Source organism: Spermophilus citellus (assembly GCF_964194105.1).
Source record: "Spermophilus citellus genome assembly, chromosome: 4".
Taxonomy (NCBI): Eukaryota; Metazoa; Chordata; class Mammalia; order Rodentia; family Sciuridae; genus Spermophilus; species Spermophilus citellus.
Window position 1 is genome coordinate 124,672,623 of NC_138185.1, and position 25,265 is coordinate 124,697,887.

The 25,265-nt window shown below is 37.1% G+C and overlaps 1 protein-coding gene across 2 annotated transcripts in view; it reads left to right on the top strand.

The window, feature by feature from the left end:
* DNAAF4 (dynein axonemal assembly factor 4) overlaps window positions 1-24,745 on the top strand; it is a 62,739-nt gene extending 37,994 nt beyond the window's left edge. The window contains exons 5-9 of one of the 2 annotated variants that reach the window (XM_081292755.1): window positions 3,161-3,306; window positions 6,512-6,621; window positions 17,417-17,570; window positions 19,524-19,629; window positions 24,037-24,745. In XM_081292755.1, the coding sequence (XP_081148881.1) occupies window positions 3,161-3,306; window positions 6,512-6,621; window positions 17,417-17,570; window positions 19,524-19,629; window positions 24,037-24,146 (626 nt within the window). In that variant the 3' untranslated portion in view covers window positions 24,147-24,745. The remainder of the gene's footprint in view (window positions 1-3,160; window positions 3,307-6,511; window positions 6,622-17,416; window positions 17,571-19,523; window positions 19,630-24,036) is intronic. The other variant, XM_081292756.1, reaches the window with a different exon arrangement.
* Window positions 24,746-25,265: the final 520 nt, after the last annotated feature.

Sequence of the window (25,265 nt, forward strand, 5' to 3'; positions counted from 1 at the left end):
ATGTACCACCATGCCTGGTTTAATTCTCTTTTTCTTCTTCTTCTTCTTCTTCTTCTTCTTCTTCTTCTTCTTCTTCTTCTTCTCCTTCTCCTTCTCCTTCTCCTTCTCCTTCCTCCTCCTCCTCCTCCTCCTCTTCTTCTTCTTCCTCCTCCTCTTCTTCTTCCTCTTCTTCCTCTTTTTCCTCCTCCTCCTCCTCCTCTTCTTCTTCTTCTTCTTCTTCTTCTTCTTCTTCTTCTTCTTATTCTTATTCTTATTCTTATTCTTATTCTTGGTTGTAGATGATATTACAATTACACAATACCTTTATTTTATTTATTTCTATGTGATACTTAGGATTGAACCCAGTTCTTCACATGTGCCAGGCACGAGCACTCTACCACTGAGCCACAAACCCAGCCCTCTAATTCTTTTTAAATTGACCTATAAATTCAGTGCAATTCCAGTAGAAATCCCTTAGAGGCCAGGCGCAGTGGCACATGCCTATAATTCCGCGGCTCAGGGGGTGGAGGCAGGAGAATTGCAAGTTCAAAGCCAGCCTCAGCAATTTAGCGAGGTGCTATTAGAGAAGGTAGAAGATTATTAATAAAATATAAAATAAGGCTAGGGATGTGGCTCAGTGGTCGAGTGCCCCTGAGTTCAATCCCTGGTATCCCCCCCAACTAAAAAAAATCCCTTAGAAATTTACAAGTTGATTTTAAAATTTTATGAGAATGCAAGTGACCTAGCAAAAGAAATGAAAAAAAAAGGGGGTGGATTAAACTACCTGATTTGAAGACTTAGCATCAAGCTACAGTAATTAAGACAGGGTGGAACTAATGAAAGAATGAATATACAGTTTAAAAGAGCAGAGTACAGCCTGGTACATTAGCACATGCCTGTAATTCCGGCTACTCTTGGATGGGTGAGGCAGGAGGATCACCAAGATCGAGGCACACACCTGGGCAACTTAGTGAAACTGTCTTGAAATTTAGAAAGAACAGGCCAGGGATGTAGCTTGTAGTAGAGTGCTTGCCTTGCATGTACAAGACCCTGGTTCAATCCCTAGTACTGAACAGTAGGCTATGATGCTAAAATAAAGAGTACTGAGGAAGCAAGAGATTTGGAAAATTTTTCAGAAAGTAGAACAGAATGACAAAGAGATTTAAAATAGAAAAAATAAAACAATTAGAAAATTCATCTAAGACATCCAATATCAAATAATAGAAATATTAGGAAAAGGGAAAGAAAAATAGGAGAGGAAATCATTAAAAGTGTTTTCTTAAATTCTGAGAATTAAAATAAATGAGTTTTTAGGTTGAAAGGGTCAAGCTAGTCTTTTTGTTTTGAGATGGTATCAGAGAATGCCACAGAGTGGGTTATTTATTTATTTATTGAACCCAGGGGACTCTACCACTGAGCTATATCCTCACCCCTTTTTATTTTTTATTTTGAGACAGGATCTCAATAAGTTGTCTAGGCTTACAGTTAACTTACAGTCTTCCTACCTCAGCCTCCCTAGTAGCTGGGATTGCAGGTGTGTGCCATCACAGCTGGTTATATTTAGTTTTATAATAGTTGACAACTAGTTTAGTTTTATAATAGTTATGGGTTTTTCAGATTTTCTATTTTTTTTCAAGTTTTGGTAACTTGTTTTCTAAATTGGTCATTTCATCTTTTCAAATTTGTTTCCATAAAATTTTTCTTATTTAATTATATCTATTCTTAGACATCAGGTAGGTTCAAGCTTTATAATAAAGAGGTCCAAAAATTTGTAATGTGACACTTTCTTTTGCTATAGTGATCAATCTCAGTCTGATAGATGACTCTGTACCCACAGGAACCAAGGTCCAGACTGATATGTTCACTTCTGTCTCCACATCATCTGGCTGGCATTCCTAGGTCCAAGAGGCCTTTTCTTTCCCTACACTCCTCCTTTGAAATGTCTTTTCTAATTTTTTATTTAACTATTTATTTATGGGATGGATCTCTCTGTGTTGCCCAGTCTGGCCTGGAACTCGTGGGCTCAAGTGATTCATCTACCTCAGTCTCCCAAATAGCTGGGATTGCACCTGGCCTTTTTCAAGTTTTTTTAAATAGTAATTTTTTTTCCTCTTTCTTTCTTTGTTTATATTTATTTTCTGTCAAGGATATTACTCCCATTTTTTTTTGTGTGTGAGAGAGAGAGAGAGAGAGAGAGAGAGAGAGAGAGAGAGAGGAGAGAGAGAGAACACCTAGGGGCACTCTACCACTGAGCCACATCCCCAGTCCTTTTTATGTTTTATTTTGAGACAAGGTCTTACTAGGTTGCTGAGGCCAGCCTCAAATTTGTTATAGTCTTAGACTCCTGAATCGCTACCGTTACAGGCACATACCATTTTACCTGGCCCTATCCTATTTCTTGCAAATCTTTTTTTTCCCACCAGTTTTAATATTTGCCTTTAAGCCTGTGTATCATATTTTTGGTCCTTTACTGATAGTTTGCTTTTTATTGTTGTTGCTGTTATTTTTAAGCTACCTTTTCTTTTCTTTATTCAAATAGCTTATATTCCAATTTCTCTTATATGAACTTAATAGTCATTACAGCACATCACCTTTATAAAAATGTTTGGCTTTTCATTAGTATTCTTTGCTTTTTCTCATTTCCTCTCTCTGATGGATGAAAAACTTACACTCTTACAAGGAAATGTGTAGGAGATTTTGTCATAGAGTGTAAGAAAGTTAAGGTAGTATTGACAATGATGGCTTTGCATAGGTGCTTCCTCTAGAGTTGATGTAGAGTTGTCTAAGTGCCCTTTCTTAGAGATGATGTAAATTGAACATTGTGGTTCAATAAAAAGAATCCTAGAAGAGTAATGGAGTTATTGATTAAAGAATAGATTAGCTGTAATGTTATTTTTTTAAAATAATTTTTTAGTTGTTGATGGACCTTCATTTTATTCATTTATTTATATGTGGTGCTGAGAATTGAGCTCAGGGCCTCACACATGCTAGGCAAGTGCTTTACCACTGAGCCACAACACCAGCCCTTGCCACGTTATTTTATATTTCTTTTTGAAGAAAATATTTTTGGTTAATTTGTTTAGGATTTCAGAATTAACTTAGATGTGTAATCATCTTAAAAGTCAATTTGTTAACTAGAAAGTGAGAAATAAATGATTTATTTCTACCATTGCTTTTGAAGGGAGAAATTTAGAAAATATATTTTTGGGGAAGTTAAAGGAAGACTGTATTCCTGCACCTCGATCTGTTGGAAATATTAAAATCAACTTCACCCCTCGAGTATTCCCAACTGCACTCCGTGAATCAAAAGTAGCAGAAGAAGAGGAGGTAGATACACTTGCTTTTATTACAGTGATACCAGTTAAAATGCTTTAATTTCATTTCATCTGTCAAAACTTGTATTAGTTCTGTATTTTTAAGTATTATACTAAAGACTTCATGACTATATTCATGAATATTTTCTTATGAGAAAGTATATTTTGAAGGTTTATTGTTGACTCCCAAATACTGATGAGAGAACATTGATTTAATAAGTATTGTTATTATTTATTCTAAGAGAGAAACTATTGCACTTATCATTTATTTTATCAATGCATCATTTTCTTCTTTTTGTGTGTGTGTGTGTGTGTGTGTGTGTGTGTGTGTGTGTGTGTGTGATGCTGGGGATCTAACGCATAGCTTTGTACACACTAGCAAGCTGAACTATATCCCCAGCCCTCAGTAATATATCAGTGAACTTTGGAATAGTAGGTATTTTAGAAAAAAAAAAGATTTGAAAATTATCATTAAACTTTCTGAGCCCTGGACTTTAAGTATTGTATCTTTAATTACATAATCACTAAGAAGTGTATTGTTTTACTGTAAAGCAAGACTGATCCTCTCTCAGCTGAAAAGTTGTTGTACAGACTAGGCACAGTGGCACATGCCTACTATAATCCCAGCAGCTTGGGAGGCTGAGGCAGGAGGATCACAAGTTCAAAGTTGGCCTCAGCAATTTAGCAAAAATAAAAAACAAAAAGGGCTGGGGATATAGTTCAGTGGTAAAACACTTCTGGGTTCAATCCCCGGTAACAAAAACAAAAACAAAAACAAACAAACAAAAAAAACCCCCAAAAAACAAAAAAGAAAAACTGTGGAAAAACTGAAGATCTTAGCTACTTGGGAGGCCAGCCTGGGCAACTTGGTAAGATCCTGTCGAAGGGATGGAGGTGTAGTTCACTTTCCTAGCACATACAAGGCCCTCAGTTGAATCCCCAGTACTTGGGGTTGGGTTTGTATAAAGACTGACAGTTTAAAATCATCATCAAATAGTGCATTTTCTGTTCAGGCTGCTATAATCAAAATATCACAAATTTAGTGGCTTAATCAACAAACATTCCTTTCTTATGGTTTTAAGATCAGAGTGGAAGGAAGCATGGCCAGATTTTTGTTGTGGATCCTCATCCTAGCTTGTACATGACTACCTACTTAATATACCTTCACATGATGGTGGGGAAGAAGAGCTTTTTGATCACTTTTTTTTTTTTAAAGAGAGAGTGAGAGAGGAGAGGGAGAGAGAGAGAGAGAGAGAGAGAGAGAGAGAGAGAGAGAGAGAGAGAGAGAGAGAATTTTTAATATTTATTTTTTAGTTCTCGGCGGACACAACATCTTTGTTTGTATGTGGTGCTGAGATCGAACCCGGGCCGCACGCATGCCAGGCGAGTGCGCTACCACTTGAGCCACATCCCCAGCCCTTGATCACTTTTTTTTTTTTTTTTGTACTGCTGAAGATTGAACCCAAGGGTGCTCTGCCACTGAGCTATATCCTCAGCCTTTTTAAAATTTTGAGACAGGATCTTGCTAAATTCATTAAGGCTGGCCTTGAATTTACAATCCTCTTACCTCAGCATCCCAAGTACCTGGGATTACAGGCATGTGCCACCACTCTGGCTTTTCTCTTCCTATAAGGAGACTAAGCCCATGATGGGGTTCTACCTTCATGATTTTATCTAAACTTAATTACCTCTTAAAGGTCCCATCTCCAAATACTGTCACGCTGATGGTTGGGGCTACAACATATGAATTTGGGGTGAGACACAAGCATTCAATCTCTAAATCTAAATAATATTTCTATCCATTGAAAGAAGATGAAAAAATCTAAAGTTAACTGTTAATTTAAAAATCAGATCTTTGTATATGATATGGTTTGATTAGAGTTTGTCCCCCATGTTCAGTAGCTTTCTGTCACTGTGAAAAAATACCAAAGGAAACCAACTTATAAGAAGGAAAGATTTATTTTTAGATCACAGTTTTGGAGGTTTTAGTCCTTTGTTGATTGGCCCCGTTTCTTTTGGTCCTATGGTAAGGCAGAACATGGAAGCACATGGCAGAGGAGACCTATTTACCTCATGTTGACTAGGAAGCACAGATAGAATAAAGGGACTGGGATCCCAGTATCCCCTTGAAGGTCATACCCTCAATAACCTAACTTCCTTCCATTAGGCCCCACCTCCTAAAGGTTCTTCTTCCTCCCAATAGTACTGCAATCTTTTTGTTTATTATTTTAAAAAAATTTTAGGCGGCAGGTACCAGGAATTGAACCCAAGAGCACTTATCCACTGAGTCATAAGCCTGGCCCTTAAAAAAAATTATATATATATATATATATATATATATATATATATATACACACAAACACGTATACATATATATGTATGTGTGTGTGTTTTAGTTGTAGATGGACATGGTATCTTTATTTTAATGTGGTGCTGAGGATCAAACCCATCAGCACAGATGGAACCCAGTGCCTCACACTCGCTAGGCAAGCACTCTACCACTGAGCCACAACCCCAGCCCTCCCCAGCCCTTTTTATTTTTTATTTTGAGACAGGTTCTCACTAAGTTGCTTAGGGCCTCACTAAGTTGTTGAGGCTGGCTCTGAACTTATGATCCTCCTGCCTCAGCCTCTTGAGTCTCTGGGATTACAAGCATATGCCACCACGCCTGGCTGTAACCAAGCCTTTTAAAACATGGCTTTGGGGGACATGTAAGATCCAAACTATAACATTCCCCAAAGGTTCATATGCTAGAAACTTGGTCCCAAAGTAAAGATATTGAGTGGTGTTAGATCTTTAAGTGGTGAGGCCTAGCAGAAGGTAACTGGGTAATGAGTACACCATCCTTGGAAATGATTAGTGCTAGTCTTGAAGAGTGGATTATTAAAAAATCAGAGAGCCTGGCTGTTTCCTGTCTCCTGCTTCCTTATGTGATCCACCCCCCCTACACACCCTGCTCTCTCTCTCTTACTCTCCCTCTCACCACACCCTTCACACTTGTGCCCACCACATGCCATTCGCCATGTTGTAATGTAGCCAGAAGGCTCTTACCAGAACCTGACCAGGTAGGGATCATTCAGTCTTAGACTTAAAAGCCTCCAAAACTGTGAGCAAAATGAACCTCTTTTCTTTGTAAGTACCCAGACTCAGGTGTTTTGTTATAGCAACACAAAATAGACTAAGACAGTGTCCTTTCCAAGACTTCCTTTTCATTTCAGTGGCTACATAAACAAGCTGAGGCACGAAAAGCAATGAATACTGATATTCCTGAATTTTGCGACTTAAAAGAAGACGAAAAGAACCCAGAATGGTTGAAGGAGAAAGGAAAGTAAGTTGTTTAAAATCTGGCCATGTGATGTAAAATGTATGTAGGCATTGGTAATAATCACATTTTTTGGATATTTTGACCTCTGTGTTTATACTGTTTGTTAGTAGGGAGAGATAACACAAATAAGCAAATAAGGTAGGCAGGGCCTCCATACTTAAGAAGTCAGATAATATGACAAATATGGGTCTTATTTATTTATTTTTGGTACTGGGGATTGGCCTCAGTGGCACTTGATCACTGAGCTACATCCACAGCCATATTTTGTATTTTATTTAGAGATAGCATCTCACTGAATTGCATTAAGCAATTTGCTTTTGCTGAGGCTGGCTTTGAACTCATGATCCTTTTATCTCAGCTTCCTGAGCCTCTGGGATTATAGGCATGCACCACCACTCCCTGCTATGGGTCTTATTTTTAAATATAAATGTCATATAAATGAAAATATTTCATCTTTTGGGATGTTTATTAACATCCCTTTTAAAGCTGGGTGTAATGGTGCACACCTGTAATCTCAGCAGCTCAGCAGGCTGAGACAGGAGTATCACAAGTTCGAAGGCAGCCTCAGCAACTTATCAAGGCCCTCAGTGAGACCTTGTCTTTAAGTAAAATACAAAAAAAATGCTGGGGATGTGGCTCAGTGGTTGAGTGCCCCTGGATTCAATCCTCAATACCAAAAAAAAAAATTGATTAATTAATTAAATAAAATCCCTTTTAAAATCACTTTTACATTTAGCATAAGTCCTTCCTAATACCTTCCTTAAAAACAGTTTTTAAAATAATTATTTTTATTATTCATTTCCATTTATTAAAAAGTACTTAATTGCCAGGTGCAGTGGTACATGACCTTAATCTCAGCTACTCAGGAGGCTGACGTCAAATTTGAGGTCAGCCTCTGCAACTTAGTGAGATTTGTCTCAAAATTCAAAGGGCTGGGAATGTAGCTTACTGGTAGAGTGTTCCTGGGTACTGTCCCCATACCACAAAAAAATCAAATTTAAAAAAATTATTAAAAATTAAGTCCCAAATTAGTTTTTAAATTGCATTTTATATCTAAACTGTCATTGTATTTTCTATGTTTGGTTCTGTGCATGAGTATTTAATACAGTTATTAAAAACAGTGAATTCTAGTGTATTCTGGGTAGCAATATGAGCTCATACTTTGAGGAAGTTGTGGATTTTTTTTTTTTTTTTTTTTTGGTACCCAGAATTGAACCCAGGGGCGCTTAACCACTTAGCCACATCCTTATCCCTTTTTGACTTTTTGTTTTTTATTTAGAGACACAGTCTCACTAAGTTGCTTAAGGCCTCACTTAGTTACTGAGGCTGTCTTTGACTTATGATTCTCCTGCCTTAGACTCCCAAGTTGCTGGGATTACAGGCATGTGTCACTATGTTTGGCTTTCTTTTTTTCTTTTGTAAGGTCGATTAGACAACATTAGTTCCTTCTACCTGCATAATTTAGGAAACTATCTCAAGATCTTTAACTTAATCACACCTTCAGGGTCCTTTTTATCATATTAAATAACATATTAATGAATTCTTGGAATTAGGATTTTAGGATGTAGACATCTTTTGGGGGAACATAACATCTCTATTTTTCTTTTCTCATATTTTCTCTTGGTCTTTTCTTCTGTTACAACACCAGGGGGTGGTTTGTTGCATTTAGGTGGATTTGGCAATTTTTCTGAAGGTTAGAAGCTTGAGGTATGATAGGTTGGTTCTTCTTATTCTGAATAGTAAAATTAATGTGATCTTTCCTCTTCTATCTCTTCTTCCTTTTTTGCTTCCTCTCCATTTATTCAACCATTAAATCAACATCTATTGGTTACCAGTGACTTGCCAGACTATAGCATGGAACTGCACTAAGAGAGCAGGGTAGAGACACACAAATACTTTAATACTGAATGGGAAGTACAGTAAGTTAGATGAGGAAAGGAATATGAAATTATGGAAAAGGGGCACCTAACCATAAAGGCAGGAAGGTAAGCTGAGAAAAAGCTTTATACAGAAAATAGTACTTGAGTTCCTTTTAATGATAACTAAGTTTTAGGAGGAATATAGAGAAAAGCATTTGTTTTAGGCAGAGGTGACAGAATGAACAAGAACACAGAAACAAGAAATAGTATGATGAAACTATAGAAAATTTATTCTTTGCTGAAACATAAAATTTGACACTATGGAGATTGACGAATGAGCCTAGACGAATGCTATAGAGGCTTGTAAGATTCTTCTTCTTTTTTTTAATGTTGTAGTTGAAGGCCTTTATTTCTTTTTATATTTTTTATTCTTATTTGTTATATATGACAGCAGAATGCATTACAATTCATATTACACATATAGAGCACAATTTTTCATCTTGTAAGATTCTTACATGTTGGACCATAAGGTGGAGAAAAACTTTTTTTGTTGCAAAAACCCAGACAAAGCCTTTGAATTATGCCTCTATTATAGAGAAAGGGTGATTGAAAAATATTTATGGAGTAAAATGGTCAGAAATTATTATTATTTTCAGTGTTGGGAATTGAACCCAGGGCCTTGAGCATGCTAGGTAAGCTCTCTACCATTGAGTTATACAGCAGCTCAGAAATTCTTGACTGATTGTTGGGAGTGAGAAAGAAAAAGTACTCAGGTGACTTCCACATTTTTAGTTTGAGTGATTGTGGGATGCCACCAACTGAATTTTAGAATACTTAGAAGAAGAACTAGTTAGAAGGGAATGCTAGTAATTTTGATTTTGAATAGGTTGAATTTGAGATTGTCTCTGAAGCAGTGACAGTGTGCAACAAGTATGAAACTCAGGGAAGAGGCCAGCGCTATGGATATATTATATTTGTGGCTTATCAGCATTTTAAATAGTAGGTAAATTTATAAGAGTAGGTAAGATGGGCTGCGAATATAGCTCAGTGGTAGAGTGTGTGTTTAGCATGTACAAGGGCCTGGGTTCAATCCTCAGCACTGAAATAAACAAAAAAACAAAAAACAATTTAAAAAAAAAGTTAGTGGTACATACTTGTGATACCAGCTACTTGGAGACTGAAACAGAAGTTCACAAGTTTGAGAGCAGCCTCCGCAACTCAGTGAGACTCTGTCTCAAAATAAAAAGTAAAAAGGGCTGGGGATGTAGCTTAGTCCCTAAATTCAATACTAGAGAGTACTACTGAAAAACAAAAAGTCTCCCAAAACAGTGTATAGACTTACAGCAGTGGGCTGAGGATAGCACCTAGTAACATTTAAAGGACCCACAAAATGCTGCTAGAAATAAATGAAGTGGAAACTCTTAAGGAAAGGTTTTGTTTGTTTGTTTTGTTCTTCTTTAGATTAGAAAAGGTTTGAATAAATTCAGAGGCAGGAGAAATAAAAGGTCATTGAAATGTCTCTAAAAGTGGAGAAATTTAGGTCAAGGCTAAGGTTGGAGGGATTGTCTGATTTTGTTCAGTTTTCTCTTTTTCAAAGTTGCATTAACTTTATAGTACAAAAAAAAAAAAAAAAACTTTTAAAAAAATTTGCACAAGTCCCCCTTTCTCCCTGCATCTCATTCCCTGTAATCCCAGGGGTTGAACCCAGAGTCTTAGCACATTTAGGCAAGCATTCTACCACTGAGTTCATGCCCAGCCCTCTAGTATATATTAAATGTATTACATGGAAGTCTCCTTTGAGTTTCACCTAGTTGTGGTCTTCCTGCCTACCTTGTCCCTAGCTGTAACCAATCTTGAAAACAGTTTTTTAATTGTATTCTCTTATCTTTAAGCTGCCATTGTCATAATCACAGTATGGTAACAGCTTGTGATAGTTTCCAAAAGTTTTGACATATTGAGAATTCCTTAAATTCTCACGTCAGGACCAGGGCTTGGTGGCACATACCTTTATTCTCAGTTACTTGGGAGGCTGAAGCAGAAGGATCACTTGAACACAGAAGTTTGAGGCCTGCCCAAGCAATTTAGTGAGACCCTATCTCAGAAACAAAACAAACCCATGCACGCCTATAATCCCAGCTTCTCAGGAGGCTGAAGCAGGAAGATCACAAGTTGGAGGCCATTTAGGGTAATTTAGCAAGCCCCTATCTCCAAACAAAAAAATAGAAGGGCTAGGGATGTATCTTAGTGGTAGAAACATCCCTGGGTTCAATACCATAGTACTAGAGGGGAAAATCCTCATAATTATAGTTGGGTAGGACTAACTGTTTTTGCACTTATTTAACATGTGTATAGAGAAACTAGTAGCTTTGGGGCTAAGGATGTATCTCAGTGGTAGAGCACTTCCCTGACATGTGCAAGGCCCTGGGTTTAATCCCCAATACCAGAAAAAGGAAAAGAAAAATAAAGAGAACTAGCAGCATTGCACAAATTATTTCACTTAATTCCTATAATAACTTGACCAGTTGGATATTATTGTACTCATTTTATAAGGTGGAAACAGGAATAGGGATTTTGAGAGTCTTGGCTAAAATGATATATAGAATTTGGGATTTGATTCTAGGCAATATGAAGCTTGTGTTCTCACCCAGTGCTATAGATTTTTCACACATGAAAAAAAATACACTTCCATGTAAAAATTAATAAATAAATAATTGTTTTTTGAAAAGACATTTCTAGTCCTTTTGTTTCATTTACTTAGCCCTAATAAAGGCAGCCCCTATGTTTGGGGTATGAATTGGTCCTCCTTGCTTCCTGAGAGTGCAGTGCTAAGTGTATATAGCTGAGTATTGTGTTCTGTTGGATTGCTTACTTTGTTCTAGAAAATGCTGGCAAATTAACTTGGGATGGACAGAAACACTTCATTTTCTGAGCTTGGAAGAAAGAACGTAAAGACAAGTGTGGCTCTAGATAGATTTGTTACTAGAGATACTGATTAGCGGGTTCTGTTGAGAGCCCTACTAGATTAGAGAACATGAATTCAGAGAGATTCCAGTTAGTACAACTGTGTGATTTGTTTCCAGAGGTGTTTAGTCTTTCATACTTAAACACAGAAAAGGTAGATTACTGAACTAGGATTGGAGATTATTTATTCATTTATTTAGTGGTACTGGAATTGAACCTAGGGCCTCAGACATGCTAGACAAGTGCTGTGCCACTGAGCTACAGCTACAGCCCTTTTCATTTTTTATTTTGAGACACTGTCTTGCTAAATCATCCAGGATGGCCTCAAAATTGCAGTCCTCCTGCCTTACTTAGCTTCCCAAGCATCTGGGATTATAGGTGTGCAGCATCATATGTAACCAGTGTTGGAATTTTGATTAACAAGTACAATAAAAGACAAGAGGCCAGTGATTGCTCATGGGAAAATACCTCAGATATGAAGCCATGGTGTTTAGTTTTGTTAGGAAGGTTGAGATGCTGTGAGAGGTCTAGTGGACCAAGAGGAAATGGAGCTAGCATAATTGAGCCTGGAAAATGCCAATCCCTGTAGGTCTCCTGATGGGGAATTGAGGGGCCTCAGTAAACAGCGTGGTAGAAATAGCACTGCCCTTAGAGAAGAGCCAGATAAATTTTAAGAAAGCATTTTGTAGAGAAGTTGAGGTGTTGGAAAGGATTTGGAGTTGATACAGATGTAGCAGAAACAGGAGGGAGAAAGTGCAGAAACTAAGGGTTGGAAAAGGCCACAAATAGGAACTTTGGCAGGAAGACAGGGAGAGGTTTTCTTTTTTTTTTTTTTTTTTTTTTTTATTGGTTGTTCACAACATTACAAAGCTCTTGACATATCATACTTCATACATTAGATTGAAGTGGGTTATGAACCCCCAATTTTACCCCAAATGCAGATTGCAGAATCACGTCAGTTACATTTTGATCAGTGTCCAAAGATAACATGGTCCTGTCTGAAAAATGGGCTGGGGTTACTGCATGCCTGTAATCCCAGTGCCTAGGGAGACTAAGGCAGAAGGATCACAATTTAGTGAGACCCGACCGTCTCAAAAAATAAAAAGGGGCTTGGGGTCTTAACTCAGTGGTAGAGTACTTACCTCTTGCGTGGGAGGCACTGGGTTTGATCCTCAGTACCACATAAAAATAAAATAAAGGTATTGTGTCCATCTACAGCTAAAAAGATATTTTTAAAAAAGAAAGAAAATTTTAAATAAATAAATAAATAAATATGCTGGGGATATATAGCTCAGTGGTAGAGTGCTTCCCTAGCAAGTATGTGAGGCACCTGTGTTCAATTCCCAGTACCTGTCCCACAACACGTGAAAGCATTCTTAGAAAAAAACAGAATGTTTTCATCTTTCTTTATCTAGCCTTCTACTGCTGTGTCTTAAACACCAGAGCTACCTTAAAAAAAATATATATATATATATATATATATATATATATATATATATATATCTCAGGTGATTTTATTTGCTCATGAAAGTATTTACCTTTCCAAATAGCATTGTGGATAGCTCCCTTTTTTTTTTTCTTTCTCTTTGTGGTACTGAGGATTGAAACCAGCGTCTCATGCATGCTTGGAAGGTGCTCTAGCACTGAGCTACATGCCCAGCCCTTTTTAAATTTTATTATTATTATTATTATTTGCACTGGAGAGAGGGGTACTTTACCACTGAGTATATACTCAGACTTTTTTATTTTTTTGAGACAGGGTTTCACTGAGTTGCTGAGGGCCTTGCTAATTTTTTTTTTTTTTTTTAAGAGAGAGTGAGAGAGAGAGAGAATTTTTTAATATTTATTTTTTAGTTCTCGGCGGACACAACATCTTTGTTGGTATGTGGTGCTGAGGATCGAACCCGGGCCGCAAGCATGTCAGGCGAGCGCGCTACCACTTGAGCCACATCCCCAGCCCGGCCTTGCTAAATTGTTGAGGCTGGCTTGGAACTTGCAATCCTCTTGCGTTAGCCTCCCAAGTTGCTGGGATTACAGGCTTGGACCACTATGTCCTGCTAAATTTAAAAAAAAAAATTTTTTTTTTTTTTGTACCAGGGATTAAACCCAGGGGTGCTCAACCAGTGAGCCACATCCCCAGCCCTTTTTTTGTATTTTATTTAGAGACAGGGTCTCACTGAGTTGCTTAGGGCCTTGATAAATTGCTGAGGCTGGCTTTGAACTCATGATCCTCCTGCCTCAGCATCCCAAGTTGCTGGGATTTTTACAAGTGTACACCACCTCGCCCAGCTAAAATTTTAAAATATTGAGACAGGTCTTGCTGAATTCAGCCTTGCCATGAACTTGCAATTCTCCTGCTTCAGCCTCCTGAGTAGATACAATTACAGGTATATGCCACCACACCTGGCCCGAGTAACTTTATTGAGAACACTCACATAAAATAGTCTGTGTGTTCTAATATAAGTATATACATGGTATGATGTTATTTAATAGGTATATATGGCTCAGAATTGGTAAATAACTTTAATAACTACTTTTCCAGATACCTGTGTCATATGAGAGAGATGAACCATTGTTTTATCCCTTTGACATTACTTTGTGCTTGATATTTAGCATGAGTTTTTTTGTGCTATATACTTAAAATCTCTTCTTTCCCCATATTAGGGTCACTCAAATCCCATCTGCATACCTTACACTCTCAAATTCTAACATAAGATTAGAGGATATTAGGATATATAACTCTACAGTCTAGCATCTAGCATCTTATTATTGTTGTTATGTAAATTTACCTTCTACCCAAACTCTAGTGTCTAAATTTTTTTTTTAATTTTCTCTAAGTGTCAGGTTTTGTAGCCTACCTAAAAACCCAGTCATTTTAAAATTGAGGCTGTGCTTTGCTTTTGCTTTTCCTCTTGCCACCCAGGGTAATTATGATTCCAAATCCCAGTTTAGTATCTGGGAAACTGCTCCTTGCTTCTAGTGCCAACTTATGCTAGTCAGACTTTTTGCTTTTGCTGTTTCTGAATTTTCTGCAGCTGGATTCCATCTGCTTGTTGGATGTTCCTTTACTTTACATTGGACTTTTTTTTTTCCTTGCATTATTGGGAACTAAATCTAAATCCTTGAACATGCTAGGCAAGTGCTGTACCAGTGAGCAACATCCTCAAACCCTTTAATTTAAAAATGTTTTAAATTTAATTTTAATTTTGAAACAGGTTGCTAAGTTGCTGAAGCTTGCTTCAAACTTGTGATCCTTCTGCTTCAGCCTCCTGGTTTTTCATGCAGATTCTTAACCACCTGTTACTATTTTCTCCCAATATATTACACAGTTTATACTTTCCAAATTGAATTTCTTCCAATACTTTAGTTTGGGTCTATGCCTCTACAAGAACTATGAGGGATTAGCCCACCACACTCTTGAGCACAAGAGATTGAGCTGGATGTGGCATATTCCTGTAATTTCAGTGACGCAGGAGGCTGAGGCAGGAGAATTGCAAGTTCCAAGCCAGCTTAGACAAAACTAGTGAGACCCTATGTCGAAATAAATAATTAAAAAGGCCGGGTGTGGTGGCACATGCCTGTAATCCCAGTAGCTAGGGAGGCTGAGGCAGGAGAATAATGAGTTCAAAGCCAGCCTCAGCCATTTAGTGAGGTCCTGAGCAATCTGGTGAGACCCTTTGTCAAAATAAAATATAAAAAGGGTTGTGGTTGTGGCACAGTGGTTAAGCACCCCTGGATTCAATTCCTAGTACCAATAAATAAATAAATAAAAGGATGGGGATGTAGTTCAGTGGTAGAGTGCCATTGGATTTAAACCCCAATACTGCAAACAAAAAATAAAAAATGAAACACACACACACACACACACACACACACACACACCAACAACAACACAGGAGTTTCATGGAGGCCCGAGACAATGGATATTATTATGCAAGACACAGCAAGTAGCAAGAGCTTCGTGTTGGCTACTCCCTTTGCCCATCAAGTCAATGCAGAGGTGAGCCCAGGTAGGTGCTATATACAAAGAGGTTTTGCACCAAAGCTGAGGAAGGCTAATCTTAAGGAAAACAATTTTTTTTAAATTTTTTAAATATTTATTTTTTAGTTTTTCAGCGGGCACAACATCTTTGTTTGTATGTGGTGCTGAGGATTGAACCCGGGCCGCACGCATGCCAGGCGAGCACGCTACTGCTTGAGCCACATCCCCAGCCCGGAAAACAATTTTTTTCATAAGAGTATTACAAGCAAAGCTGACAAATCTTGCCTTGCAATGAGACATTATAGAAGTCAGAGGAAGGACAAATTTATTCTTTTTGTGCTAGGACACCCATCTTTTGCTCTTGGCCATCAGCACAGTTGTTCTCAGGCCTTCACACCCAGGGTTTATACCATTGGCTCCCTTAGGTCTCAGGCTTTGGGCTTTGATTAGAACTACACCACTAGTTTTCTTTGTCCAGTTTGCAGGTGCCAGGTCTTGGGACTTCTCAGCCTCCATAACTGTATGAGCCAGTCCCTCATAATGAATTTTTTCTATACATCCATAAGTCATGAATTGGTTAATGACCAGGATATGTTCTGAGAAATATGTCATTAGATGATTTTGTCATTATGTGAACATCATGGAGTATTCTTACACAAACTCAGATGGGTATGACATCACTAGGTGATAATAATCTTAAGAAACAACCATTTTATGTGTAGTCCATTATTGACTGAAACATTGTTATGTGGTACATAACTGTATATGTCCTTTTAATTCTTTTTCTCTGGGAAACTTTATAAGTACAGTACCTAGTATGGCCTAACTTGTCATTTTATTTAGTATGCATCATGCCTGTCCTTGTTCTGTTCTGAGTGCTAAGTTGTATTGGTTGATGTACTTTCATAAGACACACTGATACTGGCTTTTTTTCTTTTTTGTACTGGAGTTTAGACCCAGGACCTTGCACACTTTAGGCAAGTGCTCTGACCTGTATCTCCCATCATTAAAAAAAAAAAAATGTATTTTTTTTTAAGGCAGAGTCTCCCTAAGTTATTGAGGCTGGCCTTGAACTTTCTTTTTCTTTTTCTTTCTTTCTTTTTTAAAAATATTTATTTTTTGTAGTGGAACACAATACCTTTATTTACTTATTTTTATGTGGTGCTGAGGATTGAACTCAGGGCCTTACACGTGCTAGGCAAGCACTCTGCTGCTGAGCCACAACCTCAACCCTGGCCTTGAACTTTCAATTCTCCTGCCTCAGCCTCCTCAGTAGCTAGGATTGCAGGAGTGAACTACCAGGCCAGACTATAATACTGGCTTTTTATTAAAAGGAATGCATTTGCTTTTATAAGCAAAATAATAAATGCATTTCGCATTTCAGGTAAAGCTTGATCTAACCACTTACCTGTATCACAAAAGATGGAGTTTCTTTCTGCTTTTTAATTCTTTTTATATTTCCATTATATCAGCTTTATTCTAAATGTAGTTTTTCCTAGTGTGTTAAAAATGAACAGTAGGGATGTGGCTTAGTGGCAGAATACTTGTCTAGCATGCGTGAGGCCCTGGGTTTGATCCCCAGTACTGAAAAAAAAAAAAAGAAAAAATGAACAGCAACAATCTAGGTCTCCTCATGCACATCGAGCATGGGGAGTTTTCTCAACTTTTCTCCAACTTTGAAACCAAAATGACAGCTTCATTCAGAATATACCAATTTAAGTCACAAGCCCATCCTTGAATCAATCATTATAGCAAGAAGGATGAAAATTTGCTTACTGGCTTAACCTATTGTTGACTATTTTGGGGGAGGGAGGTGAAACCCCTCCTTTTCAGGTTGGATGCTGTGTGTGTGGAGAAATAGTGTAATCAACAATGTCCATCCTGCAGGGAATAAAACAGGAGATAAGCCATCCCCTCTGCCAAATATAATTGATATTACTTGTCTGTTTCTGTTTCAATGTTATTTTGTCTTTCTTTTCCATTTTTGTTTTATTAGCAAATTGTTTGCAACAGAGGACTATTTGGCAGCTATTAATGCATACAATTTAGCCATAAGACTGAATAACAAGATTCCTCTATTATATTTGAATCGGGCTGCTTGCCACCTAAAACTAAAAAACTTACACAAGGCCATTGAAGATTCTTCTAAGGTATATATTTATCTATCTATTTATTTATTTTTATATGGTGGTTTAAAATTATTATCCTTTGTGGATGGGTATATAGATTAGTGACCTTGTGTGTGAGGCCCTGTGTTCTATCCCCAGCACACATTCACAAAATTGTTATTCTCCTATTTATTGGAATTAGTGCAGCCAATATGGAAGCAGTATGGAGATTCCTTGGAAAGCTGGGAATGGAACCACCATTTGACCCAGCTATCCCACTCCTCAGTCTATACCCAAAAGACTTAAAACAGCATACTACTGGGACACAGCCACATCAATGTTTATAGCAGCACAATTCACAATAGCTAAACTGTGGAACCAACCTCTATGTCCTTCAATAGATGAATGGATAAAGAAAATGTGGTATATATACACATTGGAATATTACTCAGCAATAAAAGAGAATAAAATCATGGCATTTGCAGGTAAATGGATGGAGTTGGAGAATATAATGCTAAGTGAAGTTAACTAATCCCAAAAAACCAAATGCCAATTTTTTTCTCTGATATAAGGAGGCTGATTCATAGTGGGATTGGGAGAGGGAGCATGGGTGGAATAGAGGAACTCTAGATAGGGCAAAGGGGTGGGAGGGGAAGGGAGGGTAAAAAAGATGGTGGAATGTGATGGACTTCATTGCCTTAAGTACATGTATGAAGACATGAATGGTGTGAATATATTTCATATACAATCAGAAATATGAAAAATTGTGCTCTATATGTGTAATATGAATTGTAATGCATTCTATCATATATAATAAATTAGAATAAATAAATAAATAAAGCTCTTGGTCTGGGGATATATGGTAGAGGACATTCAACACAACTACAACACAAAGAGGAAGGAAGGAAATTATGCTCTTTTTTCTATTTTTAAATTTAAACAATTGAATCTCAAGGATTTAAAGAATTGTCTTGCCTTATTACTTTTTAAAATCATTTTTTAAAAAATAGACTATGAAATGGCATTTTAAAAAAATTTTGAGTTAGATTAGAAATCACCTTCAATTATTATTATGCATTAGCATGGCATAACAGTTGGAATTCACAAGGAAATTGGTAAAAGGTTGTCAGTTGTGCTGTTTTATTATTAAAGTTTTGCAGGTACAAGGAAGAACACTTAGTATTCCTTTGTTATTTCTGCCATTTGCATAGTAAAAGAATATTTCCATAATCATTTTTTCATTGTTAGAGTCAATTAGACTATCTTAAACTCTACAGCTTTTTCTTTTTTTCCATATCAAGGTAACTTCTTTTATTGGGCATGTCACAAGCAAAGTCTTGTATGTGGCTCCTTGAGATTGAGGATATGGAAGAAAAAAGCATATCTTCAAACTTTGAACTTATAATATTTTTTCAATCCAACTTTCCTTTGACTAACACAAATATTTTTAAATATTTTTTTAATATTTTTTTAAGAGAGAGTGAGAGAGGAGAGAGAGAGAGAGAATTTTTAATATTTATTTTTTAGTTCTCGGCGGACACAACATCTTTGTTGGTATGTGGTGCTGAGGATCGAACCCGGGCCGCAAGCATGTCAGGCGAGCGCGCTACCACTTGAGCCACATCCCCAGCCCCTGACTAACACAATTTTGTGCACAAATATTTATTGAATGAAAGAATAAACTGGGTCACCCAATCCAAATACAAAAAATCCCAAATGCTACTTAATCATTCCTACTAGTAAAGGTGCATGCACCAAAGAAAACAAATCATTCCGTGAGGGAGTATAATCCCATACAGAAACAATTGAAGAATTCCTTAAATTGTTTAACATAAATGTGTGTATTTTATAAATTACTGTATCTGCTAAGCCAAAAATTTAAGTGGGTGAGGGCTTAAGGCATGTTTTGAAGTTCATATTTTTACCATGTTTTTGCTCAAGTTTAAATTAGGAAGTTATGTCTTTATCTTGTTAATTATGTATGTGTTTTGTAAGGCTTTGGAATTACTGACACCACATGTTGCAGACAATGCTAATGCAAGAATGAAGGCACATGTACGACGTGGAACAGCATTCTGTCAACTGGAATTGTATGTAGAAGGTAAAAAATTGATAGAAAATGGGTTTTGTTTGCTTTCTCTATTTTTGCCATACTGGAGATTGAACCCAGAGCCTCATACATGCTAGGCAGCTGCTGTACCACTGACCTATGCCCTAATCCTTTAAATTTTGTTTTGAGATGAGGGCTCACTAAATTGTCAAGCTGGCTTAGAACTTGTGATCCTCCTGTCTCAGCCTCCTGAGTAGCTGACAGGTATGTGTGATACTGTGTCCAGCTTGTAGAAATGTTTTAACATCCACATCTACTCTCATAAAAAAGTCATTGCGATTGTTAAAAGATCATGATTGTTTTTTCATACTGGAATTTGAACCCAGGGCTTCACATATGCTAGGCAAGTGGTCCACTACTTACATCTCCAGCCCTTAATTTTTTTTTTTTAAATTTTGAAACAAGGTCTCAAGAAATTGTCCAGGTTGGCTTAGAACTGGCGATCCTCCTAACTCAGACTGCCCAAGTGGCTGAGATTATAGATATGTGCCATCATGCCCAGCTGGGATCATGAGTTTTTAGGATTCCATTTTTAAAAGACTTTTAGCATTTAATTTATTCTTTGCAACCTATCTGATTAAATAAAAAGTTATTTTGAAATTATATTTTAAAAGTTCATTGTAGGGCTGGGGATGTAGTAGAGTGGTAGAGTAGAAGAGTGCTTGCCTAGTTCTGGGTTTGGTACCCAGCACTGCAAAAATAAATAAGTAAATAAAGAAAGAAATTAATTGTAGAAGAGAATTAGAACAAGATGTGAACAATGAGTTTAGGTCTGGGAACATGCTGTATTATTAGACAATATTACTATAGATGGATATGTAATAAACTGTATAAATGATTCACTTGAGATAGTCAGACCTTCCTGGCACAGTGGTACATGTCTGTAATCCCACCAATCCAGGAGTCTGAGGCAGTAGGTTCAAGAGTTTGAAGCTACTTGGCAATTTAGTAAGACTTTGTTTCAAAATAAAAAATATAAAGGGCTAGGAATTGCTCAGTGATAGAGCTCTCTTGGGTTCAATGCTTAGTGGGAAAAAAAAAAAAACACAAAAAAACAGTGTGTGTATATTTTACACTTTATAAGCATACACATATGCATGTGCACACACATGCCCACACAACTCAGAAATTATCTATCACAATTTATAAACATTGCTTTTCTTTGTGATACTCTACTAAGGTCCATAATTTAATCCAAGGCATTTAGAAGTCATAGAATTTCTTTTATTTTAACTTTTTCTTTTCCTTCTTTCTTTTTTTGGTGCCAGGGATTGAACTCAGGGGCATTTAACCACCGAGCCACAACCCCAGCCTTTTTGTGTTTATTTAGAGACAGGGTCTCATTGAGTTGCTTAGGGCCTTGCTAAATTGCTGAGGCTGACTTTGAACTTGCAAACCTTCTGCCTCGGCCTTCTGAGTACCATGTGTGGCTAATTCTTTCATTTTTAATATATTTAGAAGGGTTGGGGAGGTGGCTAGGTCACAAGAGCACTTACCCAGCATGCATGAGGCCCTGGTTCAATACCCAAAAGTTTACCTTCAACATTCTTCTTCTCATGCCTCCTTATCCAGATGCCCATTCAGCTTCCCTTTACTCAATGATTAAAGGCTGCTTCTTAATGATGCATTTCCAAGAAATGAGCTTCAGCCTGTACTTTTTTTTTTTTAATATTTATTTTTTAGTTCTCGGCGGACACAACATCTTTGTTGGTATGTGGTGCTGAGGATCGAACCCGGGCCGCAAGCATGTCAGGCGAGCACGCTACCGCTTGAGCCACATCCCCAGCCCCCAGCCTGTACATTTTTTTTTCTGATTTTGTATTTAAATTTTATTCTATCATTTTTCTAACCAAAGTATCCAGATTAGGTTTATATGCTACATCCCTTTTTAATGTCTTATCCAAATTAGGTTTATATGCCACATATTTTTAAAATATCATATTCAACTTCATGTGGATAATAATAATCAAGACGGGAATGTAACATTGTAAAGAACTCTTTAGAAAGTATAACAACATGAAGCTGATGTGGTGGCACATGCCTGTATCCACAGCAACTCAGGAGGAGGCAGGAAACAGGAGGATCGCAAGTTTGAGGCCAGCCTCAGCAACTTAGTGAGACCGTGTCTCAAAATTAAAAAAAGTAAAAAAGTGCTGGAGATGTAGCTAACATGTCCCTGGATTGAATTCCCGGTACCAAAAAAAAAAAAAAAAAAAAGAGAGAGAGAGAGAGAGAGAGAAAGAGAAAGAAAAAGTAGCAACATGAAACTGGGAACAGTAGTGGATGCTGGCAGTCCCGGATATTGGGGTGTCTGAGTCATTGTGAATTCTAGGCCAGCCTGGGCAACTGAGGGCCCTTGAGTTTAATCCCCAATACTCAAAATAAATAAATAAGTTAAAAAATAAATAAAATAAAACATTATGTAAAGAGGGAGAAAGAAAGAAATTATAGCAACCTAGATATTTTTGCGCTACAGGGAACCCTCTTTTTTAAGATGAAAAAATAGAGGATGGCAGAAGTTAAGTAATTTGCCTGAAGTGAGTGGCATAGCAGACACTTGGAACTAGAACTGAGTTTTCCTTGTTCCCCCCCAAATATTCTTTCCATTTCCTTTTTGGATAAAGATTGAGATGGAGTTACTTCTTCTTATTAAATAATCCACAGTGTTTTTCTTTGAAACAAATTTTCCTTAAAGAACTTTACTGTAGATAACTACAGAAAAAAAAAGCACATACTATAGTGTACTCTGTGAGTATAAATATCAATTGAGTTTCAGATCAGAGCTGTAGCTTAGTGTTAGAGCACCTTCTTAGCATGTGAAAAGGCCTGGGTTCAAATCTCAACATCCCCTGCTCTGCCAAAAAGAAAAATCTAGAAATATATCTAAGTAAGATATATTTATTATTTTTTCATTGAAGTGATAAAAGTACACTTTGGGTATGTAAATTTTATTGAGTTTATTCAAATGTTAATGACTTAAGCTGTTAGTTTATTTGTGCTTGAATTTAAAATAACTGCTTCTTATTGAACCCTGAATGAAATCATAATTATTCCCCAAATCACTGAAACATTTCTAGTCTCATAGGTACTATGGAAGATGGAAAACTGATTTGAAACCTAGGGATTGGGCTGGGGATGTGGCTCAAGCAGTAGCGTGCTCGCCTGGCATGTGTGCGGCCCGGGTTCGATCCTCAGCACCACATACCAACAAAGATGTTGTGTCTGCCGAAAACTAAAAAATAAATATTAAAAAATTCTCTCTCTCTCCTCTCTCACTCTCTCTTTAAAAAAAAAAAAAAAGAAACCTAGGGATTGTCCTGAACCATACTTTAAATGGTTTCTTTTCTTTTTCTAATTATTTATTTTTTTTTTTTTAGTTTTTGATAGACCTTTATTTATTTATATGTGGTGCTGAGAATCGGATCCAGTACCTCACACATGCCAGGCAAGTTTGCTACTGCTAAACCCCAGCCCCAACCCCAACCCCTCTTTTTCTAATTTTAATTTAATTTTTTTTTTCAGCGCTGGGGATTGAACCCAGGGGTTGTTTACCCCGAGCTACATTCCCCAGTCTTTCTATATTTTATTTTAAGATAGGGGCTCACCCAGTTTGGCCTAGAACTTTTTTTTTTTTGTACTAGTGATTGAAACCAGGGGCCCTTAACCACTGAGCCACATCACCAGCCCTTTTAATTTTTTTATTTTGAGACAAGGTCTCACTAAGTTGCTTAGGCACTCACTAAATTGCTGAGGCTGGCTTTGAATTTCTGATTCTCCTCCCTCAACCTTCCAAGTGGCTGAGATCACAGGCATGTGCCACTGCGCTCACCTGGCCTAGAATTTGTTATCCTCTTACTTCAATCTCTGGAGTCACAGGGATTACAGGCTACTTTTTATTATTTTTATTTTATTTGGGTGGGGGAAATGGGGATATAACCCAGGGGCAATTTACCACTGAGCTACATTCCCAGCCTTTCTTTTTTTCCTGGGGGTTGGGGGTTACCAGGAATTAAACTCAGGAACACTTCCCTACTGAGCCACATCTCCATACCTATTTAGTATTTTATTTAGAGACAGGGTCTCACTGAGTTGCTTAGTGCCTCGCTTTTGCTGAGGCTGGCTTTGAACTTGTGATCCTCCTGTCTCAGCCTCCCAGCCACTGGAATTACAGGCCTTTTTATTTGTAATTTTGAGATAGGGTCTCACTACGTTGTTCAGAGCCTCGCTAAATTGCTGAGGCTGGTCTCGAACTTGCTATCTTCCTGTCTCAGCCTCCTGAGCTGCTGAGATGTAACTCAGAGGTGGAACACTTGCCTAGTACTAGTGCAGGGGAGATGTCATCTAGATAAGACAAATACATATAAATTACTAATTAATCATAATTGCTGTTTAATGTAGGCCTACAGGATTATGAAGCTGCACTTAAGATTGATCCAGCTAACAAAATTGTGCAAAATGATGCTGAGAAGATTCGGAATATAATTCAAGGAACAGAATTAAAATCTTAATGACTTCAAGAAGTGACTAGGTACTAGTATTAGGTATTATTTTATGTTTTTCAAAAATAACTGGAGAGACTAGGACTATTTGTACATATTATGGCTGATTGTGCATACTCTTTAGTACTCTTTGTGAAGAGGGGAAAATATTATAAATCTACAGAAAAAGAAATGTTTGCTTTGAATCCTTTTTGAATAAGTAAATAAAAATAAGAATAATCTATTTTAATAGTTTGCTTCCTCATATTAGCAGGCAATTTATACTTTTTAAAAAACTGAATTACACTTGTTCTTTTAACAAAATTGTTTGACTCCAGAACACTTACTGATTTTTAATATTTAACAAGGTAGAATTTGTTTTAAAAAGTTTGTGCTTAGTTGGTATTTTTGTTTTATTAAAAATACTATTTCATTGTCTGAATGACTGCTTTGGTGTAATAAATATTGATATGTTTTTTAGTTAATTTCCAAATGCTCAGAAATTTATTTTTCTTTAATACTCTACTATCTGCTGTTTGAGGTTAGACTAATTCAGCCCTGGTAAAACAATTACTTGAAAAACCTTATCTTCAACTTTAGTTATAGGCTGTTGTCAAAAAACAAAATTATAACAGATTTAGCTTACAGATCTTGTTTGACTTTGTTTTGTACTTCCAGTGTTGTTCCAACTGGACAACACTTCATTTCTTAAAATAGAAAAAGTGTTCCAGTGAGCTGAGCAGAAGAGGTTGGTTTTATAAGCACAGAAGAACTAAAGAAAGCAGAAACAGAACAAAGTTATCTTCCTTATAATGTGCGCACAGGGAGACAGAACAATAGGAAAGTAAAAGATTGGTTATCATCTAGTTAGTTCAGGTTACTGGTTTTGTTACTGAAAGCTTGGTCCTTGTCCTGGATGCTAACAAGTACATGGTTTTAAGAAAAGGGGGGAAAAAGGTTATTGCTTTGCTGGATGCTAACAAGTACATGGTTTTGAGAAGAAGGGGGAAAAAAGGGTTATTGCTTTGCTAATATAGGAGGACTCTGCCCCAGAGGCTGTGATTCTGCCCTTCAAAGGAAACAGAGGTTTTTTTTAAAGAGGTGACTCCAAGGCTACATTCCTGTTCTCTGTAGAGCTGTAATTCATCT